The sequence below is a fragment of the Erinaceus europaeus genome, chromosome 6 (genome assembly GCF_950295315.1).
Source record: "Erinaceus europaeus chromosome 6, mEriEur2.1, whole genome shotgun sequence".
NCBI classification, from domain to species: Eukaryota; Metazoa; Chordata; class Mammalia; order Eulipotyphla; family Erinaceidae; genus Erinaceus; species Erinaceus europaeus.
The window spans coordinates 50,336,014-50,350,897 of NC_080167.1; the positions used below are offsets into that span (position 1 = coordinate 50,336,014).

General features: G+C 42.9%; 1 protein-coding gene across 1 annotated transcript in view; it reads left to right on the plus strand.

Annotated features, from left to right (window-relative positions):
* The first annotated feature begins 7,635 nt into the window (after positions 1-7,635).
* DHTKD1 (dehydrogenase E1 and transketolase domain containing 1) overlaps positions 7,636-14,884 on the plus strand; it is a 71,588-nt gene continuing 64,339 nt past the window's right edge. Inside the window, exon 1 of the mRNA XM_007524620.3 lies at positions 7,636-7,911. Coding sequence (XP_007524682.1) covers positions 7,755-7,911 — 157 coding nt within the window. The 5' untranslated portion in view covers positions 7,636-7,754. The remainder of the gene's footprint in view (positions 7,912-14,884) is intronic.

Consider the following 14,884-nt stretch of genomic DNA (forward strand, 5'->3'; position numbering starts at 1 on the left):
CTGGACTTTTCCATGTGATCTTCTTTTCACTCCTGTTCCCTCTTTCCCTCTCTATTTTTTCATCTCCCTGAATTTTAACTTTCTTTTTATCTTTCATATGCGTATGTATGTGTATATGTATATATTTCCCACCAGAATTATCACTGGGGCCTACATGACTCTACTTCTCGATGACTTTTTTCAAGCAGGCTGCTCAACTTTTTTTTTTTTTATTTATTTTTTAATTTTTAATTTTTTTTTTTTATTTAAGAAAGGATTAATTAACAAAACCATAGGGTAGGAGGGGTACAACTCCACACAATTCCCACCACCCAATCTCCGTATCCCACCCCCTCCCCTGATAGCTTTCCCATTCTCTATCCCTCTGGGAGCATGGACCCAGGGTCATTGTGGGTTGCAGAAGGTAGAAGGTCTGGCTTCGGCCAGACTTCCATGGATTGAAGACCCCACCAATGTGTCCTGGAGCTCAGCTTCCCCAGAGACCCATCCTACTAGGGAAAGAGAGAGGCAGACTGGGAGTATGGACCGACCAGTCAACGCCCATGTTCAGCGAGGAAGCAATTACAGAAGCCAGACCTTCTACCTTCTGCAACCCTCAATGACCCTGGGTCCATGCTCCCAGAGGGATAGAGTGGGAAAGCTATCGGGGGAGGGGGTGGGATATGGAGATTGGGCGGTGGGAATTGTGTGGAGTTGTACCCCTCCTACCCTATGGTTTTGTTAATTAATTCTTTCTTAAATAAAAAATAAATAAATAAATAAATAAAAATTAAAATAAAAAAATAAAAAAATAAAAAAAAAGAAGGTCTGGCTTCTGTAATTGCTTCCCCGCTGTACATGGGCATTGACTGGTCGGTCCATACTCCCAGTCTGCCTCTCTCTTTCCCTAGTAGGGTGTGTCTCTGGGGAAGCTGAGCTCCAGGACACATTGGTGGGGTCTTCAATCCAGGGAAGCCTGGCCGGCATCCTCATGACACCTGGAACCTGGTGACTGAAAAGAGAGTTAACATACAAAGCCAAACAAATTGTTGAGCAATCATGGACCCAAAGCTTGGAAAAGTGGAGAGGAAGTATTAGGGAGGTACTCACTGCAAACTCTAGTGTACTTCTGCTTTCTTACTTTGGTGCCATACTCCAAACTCAGTCAATTTCTGCTTTGCGTTTCTACTTCTTTTTTTTTTTTTTTTACATGCATAACATTCCCCAGATTCCCATTTAACAATACAACCCCCACTATTTCATTCATCATTTTTCATGGACCTGTATTCTCCCCACCCACCCACCCACCCTGAGTCTTTTACTTTGGTGTAATACTCCAATTCCATTTCAGGTTCGACTTGTGTTTTCTTTTCTAATCTTGTTTTTCAGCTTCGGCCTGAGAGTGAGATCATCCCGTATTCATCCTTCTGTTTCTGACTTATTTCACTCAACATTATTTTTTCAAGGTCCATCCAAGATCGGCTGAAAACGGTGAAGTCACAATTTTTTACAGCTGAGTAGTATTCCATTGTGTATATATACCACAACTTGCTCAGCCACTCATCTGTTGTTGGACACCTGGGTTGCTTCCAGGTTTTGGCTATTACAAATTGTGCTGCCAAGAACATATGTGTACACAGATCTTTTTGGATGGATGTGTTGGGTTCCTTAGGATATATCCCCAGGAGGGGAATTGCAGGGTCATAGGGTAGGTCCATTTCTAGCCTTCTGACAGTTCTCCAGACTGTTCTCCACAGAGGCTGGACCAATTGACATTCCCACCAGCAGTGCAGGAGGGTTCCTTTGACCCCACACCCTCTCCAGCATTTGCTGCTGTTACCTTTTCTGATGTGTGACATTCTCACAGGAGTGAAGTGATATCTCATTGTTGTCTTGATTTGCATTTCTCTGACAATCAGAGACTTGGAGCATTTTTTCATGTGTTTCTCGGCCTTTTGGATCTCTTCTGTGGTGAATATTCTGTCCAAGTCCTCCCCCCATTTTTGGATGGGGTTACTTGTTGTCTTGTTGTTGAGTCTGGTAAGCTCTTTATATATGTTGGTTATTAAACTCTTATCTGATGTATGGCATGTAAAGATCTTCTCCCATTCTGTGAGGGGTCTCTTGATTTGGGTAGTGGTTTCTTTTGCTGTGAAGAAGCTTTTTAATTTGATGTAGTCCCATAGGTTTATACTTGCCTTAGTCTTCCTTGTAATTGGATTCGTTTCATTGAAAATGTCTTTAAAATTTATGCGGAAAAAAGTTCTTCCAATATTTTCCTCTAAGTATCTGATAGTTTCTGGTCTAACATCCAAGTCCTTGATCCACTTGGAATTTACTTTTGTATTTGGTGAAATACAGTGATTCAGTTTCATTCTTCTGCATGTTTCAACCCATTGTTTCCAACACCATTTGTTGAAGAGACTCTGCTTCCTCCATATAATAGTCTGGGCCCCTTTGTCAAAGATTAGATGTCCATAGGTTATGGGGCCTCATTTCTGGGCTCTCAATTCTATTCCACTGGTCAGTGTGTCTGTTCATGTTCCAGTACCAAGCAGTTTTGATGACAATGGCCCTATAATACAGTTTGAGATCTGGCAGTGTGATGCCTCCGGTTCTGTTCTTTTTTCTCAAGATTGTTTTGGCAATTCTAGGTCTTTTCTGGTTCCAGATAAACATTTGTAGCATTTTTTCTATTCTCCTAAAAAATGTGCTTGGGATCTTGATGGGGATAGCATTAAATTTGTAGATGGCTCTGGGTAATATATTCATTTTGATGATGTTAATTCTTCCAACCCATGAACATGGAATATCTTTCCACTTCTTTGTGTCTTTTTCAATTTCTTTGAGTAGTGACTCATAATTTTCAGTATACAAGTCTTTCACTTCTTTGGTTAGGTTTCTTCCTAGATATTTTATTGTTTTTGTTGCTATAGAAAAAGGAACTGACTTCTGGATTTCAATTTCTTCTAACTTAGTGTTTGCATAGAGGAATGCCACTGACTTTTGAATGTTAATTTTATAGCCTGACACATTACTGTATTGCCTGATGATTTCCAAAAGCTTCTTGCTGGATTCCTTAGGTTTTTCTATGTATACTATCATGTCATCTGCAAATAAGGAGAGTTTGACTTCTTCTCTTCCAATCTGTATGCCTTTAATTCCTTGCTCCTGCCGGATTGCTATGGCAAGAACTTCCAACACTATGTTGAATAGTAATGGTGATAGTGGGCAGCCCTGTCTAGTACCTGATCTGAGGGGAAATGCTTCCAGTTTTTCACCATTGAGTATGATGTTGGCTGTAGGTTTGCTATATATAGACTCCACTATCTTCAGGAATTTTCCATCTATTCCTATTTTTTGTAGTGTTTTGATCATAAAGGGATGTTGTATTTTGTCAAAGGCTTTCTCTGCATCTATTGATATGGCCATGTGATTTTTGGTCTTGCTTTTGTTGATGTGGTGGATCACATTGATTGATTTATGTATATTAAACCAACCTTGCATGCCTGGGATAAACCCCACTTGGTCATGATGAACAATTTTTTTGATATACTGCTGTATCCGGTTGGCTAGAATTTTGTTCAATATTTTCGCATCTATGTTCATCAGAGATATTGGTCTGTAGTTTTCTTTTTTGGTTGTGTCCCTGTCTGCTTTTGGTATCAGGGTGATGTTGGCTTCATAGAAGCTGGCAGGGAGTATTCCAGTGTCTTCAATCTTCTGGAAGACTTTTAAAAGTAGAGGTATTAGTTCTTCTTTGAAAGTTTTGTAGATTTCATTTGTAAAACCATCTGGTCCAGGACTTTTATTTTTGGGAAGATTTTTGATAACTGTTTCAATTTCATTAGCTGTGATGGGCCTGTTCATATTATCCACTTCCGCTTTACTTAGTTTTGGAAGTTGGTAGGTATCTAGGAAATCATTCATTTCTTCCAGGTTCTCTAGTTTGGTGGCATATAGTTGTTCATAGAAGCCTCACATGATATGTTGAATTTCTGCAGTGTCTGTTGTGATTTCTCCTCTTTCATTTACTATCCGATTTATTTGGGTCTTCTCCCTTTTTTGTTTTGTGAGTCTGGCTAAAGGTTTGTCGATTTTGTTTACTCTTTCGAAGAACCAACATTTACTTTCATTGATCTTTTGTATGGTTTTCCTATTCTCAATGTTATTGATTTCTGCCCTAACTTTAGTAATTTCTGTCCTTCTGGTTGCTTTAGGATTCCTTTGTTGTTCTTCTTCTAGGTCTTTAAGATGTGCAATCAGGCTGTTTATTTGTGCCTTTTCTTGTTTCCTAATGTGTGCTTGTATAGCTATGAACTTCCCTCTTAGGACTGCTTTAGCTGTGTCCCAAATATTTTGATAGCTTGTGTCTTCATTTTCATTGAACTCTCGAAACATTTTGATTTCTTCCTTGATTTCCTCTTTGACCCAGAAGTTGTTAAGAAGTGTACTGTTGAGCTTCCACATTTTGGCACTGTTACTAATCTTTTGTTGATTGTTAAGTGTTAGTTTAATTCCACTGTGGTCTGAGAAGATGCTTGGGATGATTTCAGTGCTCTTGAATTGGCTGATGCTGTCTTTGTGGCCTAACATATGGTCTATCCTTGAGAATGATCCATGTGGATTTGAGTAAAATGTGTATTCCAGTTTCTTGGGATGAATGACTCTGAAAATGTCCAATAGTTCTAGTTTATCTATCTCTTCATTTAGCTCCCTTATGTCTTTACTGATTTTCTTCCTGGATGATCTGTCAAGTTGAGAGAGTGGGGTGTTGAAGTCCCCTACTATGATTGTGTTCCTGTTAATATATTGCTGTAGCTCTTTCAGTAGAAGTTTGATGTATTTAGATGGCTTCTCATTGGGTGCATAGATATTAATAATTGTTAAGTCCTCTTGATTGACTGATCCTCTGAGCATTAAGTAGTGTCCATTCCTATCTTTTTTAATCTTATCTATTTTAAAGTCTATCATGTCAGATATGAGAATAGCTGTTCCTGGCCTTTTTTGTGGGCCATTGGCTTGTATGATAGTTTTCCATCCTTTCACTTTAAGTCTGTGTTTGTCTTGTTGCATTAGGCGAGTTTCCTGTAGACAACATATTGTTGGGTTGTGTTTTCTGATCCATCTTCCTACTCTGTGTCTTTTAATAGGTGAATTCAGGCCACTGACATTTATTGATATCAAAGATTGAAGATATTTAAACAGCATTGTTGTAGAGTTTTAGAGTGTTTTGATATATGTCCTATTTGTGGTGGTCTGGTTGTTTATAGGAGACCTTTCAGAACTTCTTTCAGGGCAGGCTTGGTGATGGTTGCTTCCTTCAACTGTTGCTTGTCTGAGAAGGTTTTGATGCTTCCATCTAGTCTGAATGACAATCTAGCAGGATATAGTATTCTTGGCTGAAAGCCTTTCTCATTGAGCACTCGATAGATATCTTGCCATTCTCTTCTGGCCTGTAGTGTTTGTATGGAGAAGTCTGCTGCTAATCTTATGGGTTTTCCTTTGTAGGTGACTCTTTGTTTTTCTCTTGCAGCCTTGAGGATCCTTTCTTTATCCTTATTCCTTTCCAATCTAAGTATGACATGTCTTGGTGTCTTTAGGTCTGGGTTAATTCTGTTTGGGACCCTCTGGGCTTCTTGAATCTTTATGTCTTTGGTGTTGTCTAGACTAGAGAAATTTTCAGCTATTATGGCCTGGAGAACGCTTTCTTCCTCCCCTTCTCTTTCTTCCTCTGGTAAGCCAATAATGCGTATATTGTTTCTTTTGAAGTCATCCCATAGGACTCTGTTGTTGTTTTCAGCATCTCTTAATCTCTTTTTGAGATCTCTTACTTCTTTTTTAGTTGTCTCTAATTCATCCTCAATCTTGCTAATTCTGTCTTCAGCCTCATTGATTCTATTCTCTCTGCCCTCTACTGCTTTCTGGAGTTCATCTATTTTGTTGCCCTGCTCTGATACTGTTTTAGCTTGTTCAGCTAGTTGCCTTCTTAGCTCAGCGATTTCAGCTTTCAGCTCTCTAATAACCATGAGATAATTAGAATTTTCTTCCATATTCTCATTTGTTGTTCCTGCATTTCTGATTACAATTTTTTCAAATTCTTTACTCCTGTTATTATTTCCTTAGCTAATGTTTGGATGTTGATCTCGTTGTTTTATGCTTCACCCTCTGGAGGACTTTTAGCTGGACTCTTGTTCTGGTTCGAGTCTCCAATATTTTTTCTTGTTGTTTTAACCATTTTATATAAGTTAACAGTTTTTTCAATCCCTGAGTTGGAGTTCAGTGGTGTAAAAGCCTTTTTTTTTTCCCCTGTAGGCTATGGGAGCCTGAGGGCTTTTAAACTATCAATAGGCTTCTTAGCTTAATCACTGACTCCTGACCAAGAGATAAAGCAGGGTGTGGCAGAGATAATCCAGTGATTATGCAAAGAGACTTTCACAGCCCCTCAGCTATGCCACCGAGGTATAGGTCTTCTCCTGAGTTTCCCGGTTAGATCTCTGTGCCCTGGTGTCCCTCCCTGTTGCTGCTCCAGATTCTGAGGGTAGTAGCAATGGAGACTCAGAGTTGCACTTGGTGAGGCTCTGGGGAGTCCTTTCCTCCCTTCAGCTGTCCCCTTGTTGGTGGAGCAGACTGGAGGTGGTGTCTCCACTGACAAACTGTGGAACTGTTAGCAGTCACTTAATCTCTCCTTAGGCCCCTCTCTCCTCTCTGTCACCAGCCACGCGTGTTTGTACTCACGGGTGATTTACTGGGTTTCTGTGGTCATTCTAGTCCTGTCTTGTTTCGGTCGGGTGGTCTCCTTTGGTATTCCTAGTTGATCCGGGAGAGGAGAGGAGAGGAGAGAAAGCGATCTGCTTGTAGCTCCGCCTCAGGCTGCTCAACTTTGACCTATGGTGGTGCTGAGGATTGAACCTGGGACCTCAGAGCCTTAGGCATGAAAGTCATTATGTTGTCTCCCCTTCCCAAATGTGCTTGTTTATTAATGAGAAAGAGAAGTTAGAAGCAGAGCATTACTGGAAGTCGGGCGTTAGCGCAGCGGGTTAAGCGCACGTGGCGCAAAGCGCAAGGACTTGTGTAAGGATACGGATTCGAGCCCCCCCTCCTCTCCCTACCTGCAGGGGAGTCGCTTCACAGGCAGTGAAGCAGGTCTGCAGGTGTCTTTCTTTCTGTCTCACTCTCTGTCTTCCCATCTCTCTCCATTTCTCTCAGTCCTATCTAACAACGATGACATCAATAACAACAATAATAACTAAAACAGTAAAAAACAAGGGCAACAAAAGGGTACATAAATAAATATTTAAAAAAAATTTTAAAAAAAGAAGAGCATTACTCTAGCACCAGAGATGCTGATGATCAAACGTGAGATTTCATACTTGCAACTTTGGTGATCTACTTTCTGGGCCTAAGAGGGACACAAAGAGACAGACACTGAAGCACTACTGGGCTTATGGTGATGCCAGGGATTGATGTGTATATGAAGCGTTGCACAGTGAGCAAGTACCCTGCATTCCACTCAGCTCTGAGTCCCCCCCTAAGTCCTCCAGCTTCCAGACCACGTGGTCCCTCTGATTCCGGGGTGTGGCCTCGCCTCCAGGTTGCAGCCTCCGATTGGCTCCGCGGGCCAGGCCCCTCAGCCAATCCGGGGTTGGGGCGTCGTCTGGCGGTGGGTGGGTGGAGCCTTGGGGTACTGCACCTCCCACCCGCGGCAGGGCTCCAGGTGGCTGCGACTCTCGGCTTCTCACAAGTTGCTCCGCGTTCTCAGGGACCTGCTGGACATGGCTTCGGCCTCTGTGACCGCCGCTAGACGAGGCCTCTGCCGAGCCCCTCCGCTGCTTCTCCGGCGCGGTTACCAGACAGAGCGTGGCGTCTATGGCTACCCGCCAAGGAAGCCTGAGAGCCAGGGGCCCCGGGGTGGACTGGCGCGAGCCCCAGGTGGGAAGCGCCGGGGCTGGGAAGGGTGTGTGTGTGGTGTTTGTACGGGGCTGTGTGTGTGTGTGTGTGTGTGTGTGTGTGTGTACTAGGTTGTGTGTGTGTGCTCACAGGTCTGTGTGTGTGTGTGCAGGGCTGTGTGTGTGGTGTGTGTGGGGGGCTGTGTGTGTGTCCAGGGTTGTGTGTGCGCCTGCGAGCGCGAGCCTGTGCTTGTGGAGGCGGGGTGTGGGGGCGAAGTAGGGGCGCCCCTAGATCTGGGACTGGCTGGGGTGGCTGTACTTAGAGGGTGTGTGAGTGGAAGGGTGTCGCTGCCCTACTCAAAGACTAGGCGGTGTGGGTGGACAAGGCAGGGGTCGATTGCTGAGCTTGCAGTGTCCGGGCTTAGGTGCAGTGCTTTGAGGAGTCTGCTGGCTTTGAGCTCTAGGGAAGGCCCTATGCAGAGAGAGGGGGGCTGTGTTTGGAGTGTGGGGCAGGGGGCGGCTGATGAGAGGAGGGGGTGGGAGAGGTGTTGTTATGTGGCAGCTCAGCCTCAGTAAGTAGTCTGGAGTCCTTGAGGCTAGGGTCTCCTTTTGACTTCCTAGTTGAAAATTTGGTACGAGTTGGCTTGTTTTTAACCAAGCACTGCTCAGCTCTGACTTATGGTGGTGCTGGGGATTGAACCTGGTGCCTTGGAGCCTCGGAGTCTCAGAGCCTCAGAGCCTCAGCATGAAAGTTTTTTAAAAAAATTTATTTATTTATTCCCTTATTGTTGCCCTTGTTTTATTGTTGTAGTTATTATTGTTGTTGATGCCATCATCGTTGGATAAGACAGAGAGAAATGGGAGAAAGGAGGGGAAGACAGAGAGGGAGAGAAACATAGACACCTACAGACCTGCTTCATCACCTGTGAAGGGACATCTCTACAGGTGGAGAGCCAGGGGCTGGAACCGGGGTCCTTACGCCAGTCCTTGTGCTTTGCGCCACGTGCACTTAACCCGCTGCGCTACTGCCCAACTCCCAGCATGAAAGCTTTTTGTATGACACCCATCTATCTCTCTGGCCCAGTTTAATTTAATTTATTTTTTTAATTTTTACTTATAAAAAAGAAACACTCAGTTTTAAAGATTTATTTATTATAAAAGATATAATAGAAGAGATATCAGAGCACTGCTCAGTTCTAGCATATGGTTGTGGCTGGGACTGAACCTTTAACTTCTGGGGCCTTAGGCTTACAAACTCTGTGCTCTAACAGGCTGAACTGTCCCTCTCTCTCTCTCTCTCTCTCTCTCTCTCTATATATATATATATATATAGTGAGATAGCTCAGAGGGGGGAGGGGAGTGAGAGACTAGAGCACTGCCTGGCCATATGGTGGTGCTGGGAATTGAACTTGGGGTCTCTTGGCCTCAGGCATATAAATCTAATGCTGAGCTATCTACCTGATGTTCTGCCACCAGTGGGTATGTGAGGTCTTGTCAGGTCTTGTCTGTTCCTTGATTGTAATTGTTCAGGCACTCAGCACTCTGTGCTGGCTGGGCCTTGAAAAGAAATAGTTTATGGTCTTCCAGCTTCTGGAGTTTATTCAAGAATGTGAGTCCCTGACTTTATGGGAGCTCTGATGTGTGGGACTGAGACTACACTGCTGGGGTAAAGAGGCAGTTCACTGAAGATCTTTGTCCCCAGCATGGTATTACCTATCTGTCTGTCTCCTTAACCTATGTAGACTCTTACTTTTATTTCAGAGTTTAAATTTCTTTGTTGGAATTAGAACTCTGCTCCTGGTGGACCACGACATGAATTTCAGTATCTGGAAGCTGTGTCACGTGCTCATAGGCAGAGACTTAGAGTCTCTGGTTTATATTCCAAAATTAATGTATCTTTAACAGCTTTCATAGAGTAGGACATAAATACAGATGAATTCTTAGAAGAAAATCATTTAGCATCATGGGTCTAGTTATTAGATTAACAATGACAATTCTTTTCATCATTGAAACACCTGGTCTTTGAATCTTACACCACATAGGGGAACCTCAATATTTTTCTGTTGGCCATTCAGGGGGCATTTAGAACAAACTCAATTCTACCCATCTCCAGCCCTTACTGGGGTATTTCCTTAGGGAAAGCTTTTTTTTTTTTTTGCCTCCAGGGTTATCGCTGGAGCTCAGTTCCTGCACTAAGATTACACTGCTCCTGGAGGCTATTTTTTCCCTTTTTTTTTTTTTTTTTTTTTACCTGTGTTGTTTATCATTGTTGTAGCTGTTGCTGGATAGGACAGAGAGAAATAGAGAAAGGAGGGAAGACAGAGTGGGGGAGAGAAAGATAGACACCTGCAGATCTGCTTCACCACTTGTGAAGCAACACCCCTGCAGGTGGGGAGCCCAGGGCTCAAACTGGGATTCTTACCCCTGTCCTTGTGCGCTACCACCCGGCCCTCAGTGAAAGCATTTTGGTCAATTAAATTGTTAATCCCTTGAGGATAAGAATTTAAGTATTTCACTTTTCAAATCAGCTATCTTGAACTTTACAGATTAGTTGTTCTCAAACTTAAGTGTGCTTTCAAATATATATATGTATGTATATATATATATATATATATATATATATATATATATATATATTAACTAGACCTCTGTTTAGCTCAGCTCAGCTCAGGCTGATGGTAGTGCTGGGGAATGAATTTGGGGTGTCTATACTTCAGCCATGAAAGGCTTTTGCAAAACCATTATGCCATCTTCCAGCCTCTGAAATCACTTTAAGTTCCCAGACTTCCAACCCCTAGGTCTGAGGTGAGGCTCAGGAATATGTTTTTTTTTTTCCTCAGAGGAGATTAAACCTCACAGATGTGACACATGGGCTCTACCCTGGCTCCATCCCCTGCCCCTTAGGAATGTCTCTTTTTATCAGCACCACAAGTGTTTCTTTTCTTTTCTTTCTTTCTTTCTTTTTTTTTTTTTTTTTATAAGACAAGTGATTCTATAGCACTAAGTCTCTGGCCCCCATGGGGGTCATGAGAGGTATATGAAGGTTTGTTTCCCAAACTCTTCTTCATCAAAGATCATATTACTATGTGCTCAAAGTGACCAGAATTGGGTTTCTGTTTTAATTATCATTACTTTTTTTAAGATTTACTTTTTTTTTTTTTTTTGCCTCCAGGGTTATCGATGGGGCTCAGTGCCTGCACTACAAATCCACTGCTCCTAGAGGCCATTTTCCCCATTTTGTTGCCGTTGTTGTTGTTGTTATTGTTGCCATTGCTGTTGTTGTTGGATAGGATAGAGAGAAACCAAAAGAGGAGAAGACAGGGGGGGAGAGAAAGACACCTGCTGATCTGCTTCACTGCCTGTGAAGTGACCCCGCTGCAGGTTGGGAGTCAGGCTTCCAACTGGGATCCCTTTGTGGTCCTTGTGCTTCTTGCCAAGTGTGTTAACCCACTGTGCTACCACCCAGCCCCAAGATTTACTTATTTATGAGAAAGAGATTGAGCCCCCAGTCCTCACCTGCAGGGGGGAAGCTTTGCAATTGGTGAAGCAGTGATGCAGGTGTCTGTCTCCTCTGTCTCTCTCTCGATTTCTGGCTGTCTCTATCCAATAAATAAAGGAGAGAGAGAGAGAGAGAGAGAGAGAGATGGAAGCAGAGCATTATTCTGTGATTGAACTTGGGACCTCATGCTTCAGAGTCTAATGCTTTATCCACTGCAACACTTCCTTGGCCTCTTTATTTTGATGCTTATCAATAAGATAACAGTTGAGAATTGAGCCTTCCCTTTGAAAAACCTGGGCCGGTGGATTTTAAAAATATATTTATTTTCCCTTTTGTTGCCCTTGTTGTTTTATTGTTGTAGTTATTATTGTTGTTGTTACTGACGTCATCGTTATTGGATAGGCCAGGAGAAAAAGGGCGGGTGGGGAGGAGGAAGTCAGGTGGTAGTACAAAGCTCAAGGACCAGCCTAAGGATCCGTGTTCGAACCCCCCACCTGGAGGGGCGTCGCTTCACAGGCGGTGAAGCAAGTCTGTAGGTGTCTGTGTCTTTCTCCCCTTCTCTGTCTTCCCCTCCTCTCTCCATTTCTCTCTGTCCTATCCAACAAGGACGACATCAATAACTACAGCAATAAAACAACAAAGGCAACAAAAAGGAATAAATAAATATTAAAATATATATAAAAAAAGAAATGGAGACAAGTGAGGAAGACAGAGAGGGGGAGAGAAATACACCTACAGACCTGCTTCACTGCCTGCCTTCCAGGTGGGCAGTCGGGGACTCGAGCTGGAATCCTTAAGTGGGTCCTTGCGTTTTGCGCCACTTGCGCTTAACCCACTGCCCTATTGCCCCACCCCTGTGCCGGTGGATTTTTTTTTTTTTAATGTGTATTTATCTTCCCTTTTGTTGCTCCTGTTTTTCATTGTTGTTGTAGTTGTTATTGATGTCGTCGTTGTTAGATAGGACAGAGAGAAATGGAGAGATGAGGGAAAGACAGAAAGGGGGAGAGAAAGATAGACACCTGCAGACCCGCTTGCTTCATCGCTTGTGAAGCAACCCCCCTGTAGGTGGGGAGCTGGAGGATCGAACTGTGAACCTTATGCGGGTCGGTGCGCTTAACCCGCTGCCGCCCCACTCCCCAGGCGGGTGGGTCTTAACTGGAAGACTGTATCTGAATAATCTTGAGAGTTTGGGCTGGTGAGGTTTTAAAAAATGCCCCTGGGATTGATTTTATATAGAACTTTTACTTCTTCTCTTTCTCAAATGAACTTGCTCTGTTTAAAGGTGCTTGGTGACATTGGGAAATCCAGTATTGAGTTAGACCTGCATGTTAAGGATATGGATATTATGTGGTACTTAGATGAGTTAAACAAACAATAAATGAGCCCTTTGTTACTAAGTTACAGGATCTGCTTTAAGGGATTCTTGTGCTCTTGGTTTGGGTTTTGCGGATCAAACCCAGGACCTCATCTGTGCTCTGCCACGGAGTTCCCCCAGCTTACAAAATTTTGTTGCTAAGAGGAATTATTGTATTTTCATTCTCTTTATAGCTTCAACACTAAACAAAACTTAAACGCAAGGGTACTATTGTGTAAATGTTTCCAAAGTTACCAATGGCTGTGGATGTGTGACATTTTTTCTTTCTTGTGCTTCAGAAGGCAGCACATTCTTTTGTAATCACTTGGTGGATATTCAGGCCAGTTAGTCTGTGTGGGAGGATGGGGGAGGAGACTTGCATATATCACTTCCAGTCACTTCTCATTGGCTAGAACTTGGTCACATGTCTAGATACACCAGCAAAGGAGATTGGGAAACCCCAGGGTGGCCTTGTACCTGTTAAAATAACTAGTAGTTGTCATACTCCATTCTGTAGGCGCCTCAAATGCTAGTATTTTGTTCATAATTTGCACTGCTGCCAAAATTTTCTTCTAATTTTTTTCCAGTTCAGATAGAGAAAAAGGGAGAAACAAGAGAGCCACAACACAGCTCCACCATTAGTGGAGGTTCCCTTGGTGCTGTAGTGCTTCTGTGTAGTGACAGGGCTCAAACCCAGGTTATTATACATAAACTCTCTCTATATATATATTTGGATAGAAACAGAGAGAACTTGAGTTTAGTGTCTTATTTGGCCCATATACTCAATTCATTGCCCAGCCCCCCAGCCTGGCACGATGGGGGGCTGGGCACTGGAGAGTCTTTGGGAGCTATACACCAATCACTGCCTGCTTCCTTTTTACAAGGTTGAGAACTAAACAGAGAATTACTTGAGGGGTTCACTGATTACAGTAGGGCGTTACTTGCTGGATCTCAGATTTCTCTGGCTTTTAAAGTTATTATCATTATTATTATTATTTTATTGCCACCACGGTTATCATTGGGACTCAGTAAGGGCACTATGAATTCACTGCTCCCAGCAGCCATTTTTCTCATTTTTGTTAGTTTGTTGTTGTTTTTTCCTTCCTTGTTTTTATTTGATGGACAGAGAGACACTGAGAAGGGGAGGGAGGTAGGGAGAAAGAAAGATAAGACACCTGCAGACCTGCTTTACCCCTCATGAAGTGTCCTCCCTGTAGGGGCTGAAGCTGGGTCCTTGTGCATGATAGTATGTGTGTTTAATTGAGTGCACCACTGCTGTCCTCTGTTTTTTGTTTTTGAATTCACAGGTTTGCAGCCCTGCTCTGCTGATTCCAGAAGCAAGCTACCCATTGTCAGTCACTCTCACCTCACTGCTGGGGAAAGTGGTTCAGCTGTAAAGTGTAGGACCTGCATGTGTGAGGCCCTGAGTCCAAACCCTAGCACCACACATGGTGCTGGGACTTGAACCTGGGTCCTGTGCATGGCAAGGCATGCTCTCTACCAGATGAGCTATCTCTCAGCCCTAACAGGATATTTACTTAATGATGTATTCCTACTAAAAAGCGGGATAAGTTGCTGTAGATGCACTTTTTTAAAAGGATATATTATTTAGGGCTGGCAAAATAACTCACGTAGATAGTGCACAGCTTTGCCATGTGCATGACCCAGGTTCAAGCCTAGTCCCCACCACACTGAAGGAAACTGCCTTGCTGTGGTGTCTCTTCCTCTTTCTGTTTTTATGTCTTTCTATCTGAGAAAGTCAGTCTGAAGAGGTGAAGCCCAAGGAACAACAACAACATTATGTACCTATTTATTTAAAAAACGTTTTTTTGTATTATCTTTATTTATTTATTGGATAGAGACAGCCAGAAATTGAGGTAAAAGGAGATGATAGGGAAAGAGACAGACACCTGCATCACTGCTTCACCACTTGCAAAGCTTTCCTCCTGCAGGTGGGAACCAGGGGCTTGAACCTGGGTCCTTGCACATTGTAACATGTGTGCTCAACCAGGTGCTCCACCTTCTAGCCCATATATTTACTTATTTATTTATTTCTAAATATTTATTTATTTATTCCCTTTTGTTGCCCTTGTTTTATTGTTGTAGTTATTATTGATGTCGTTGTTGTTGGATAGGTCAGAGAAATGGAGAGAGGAGGGGAAG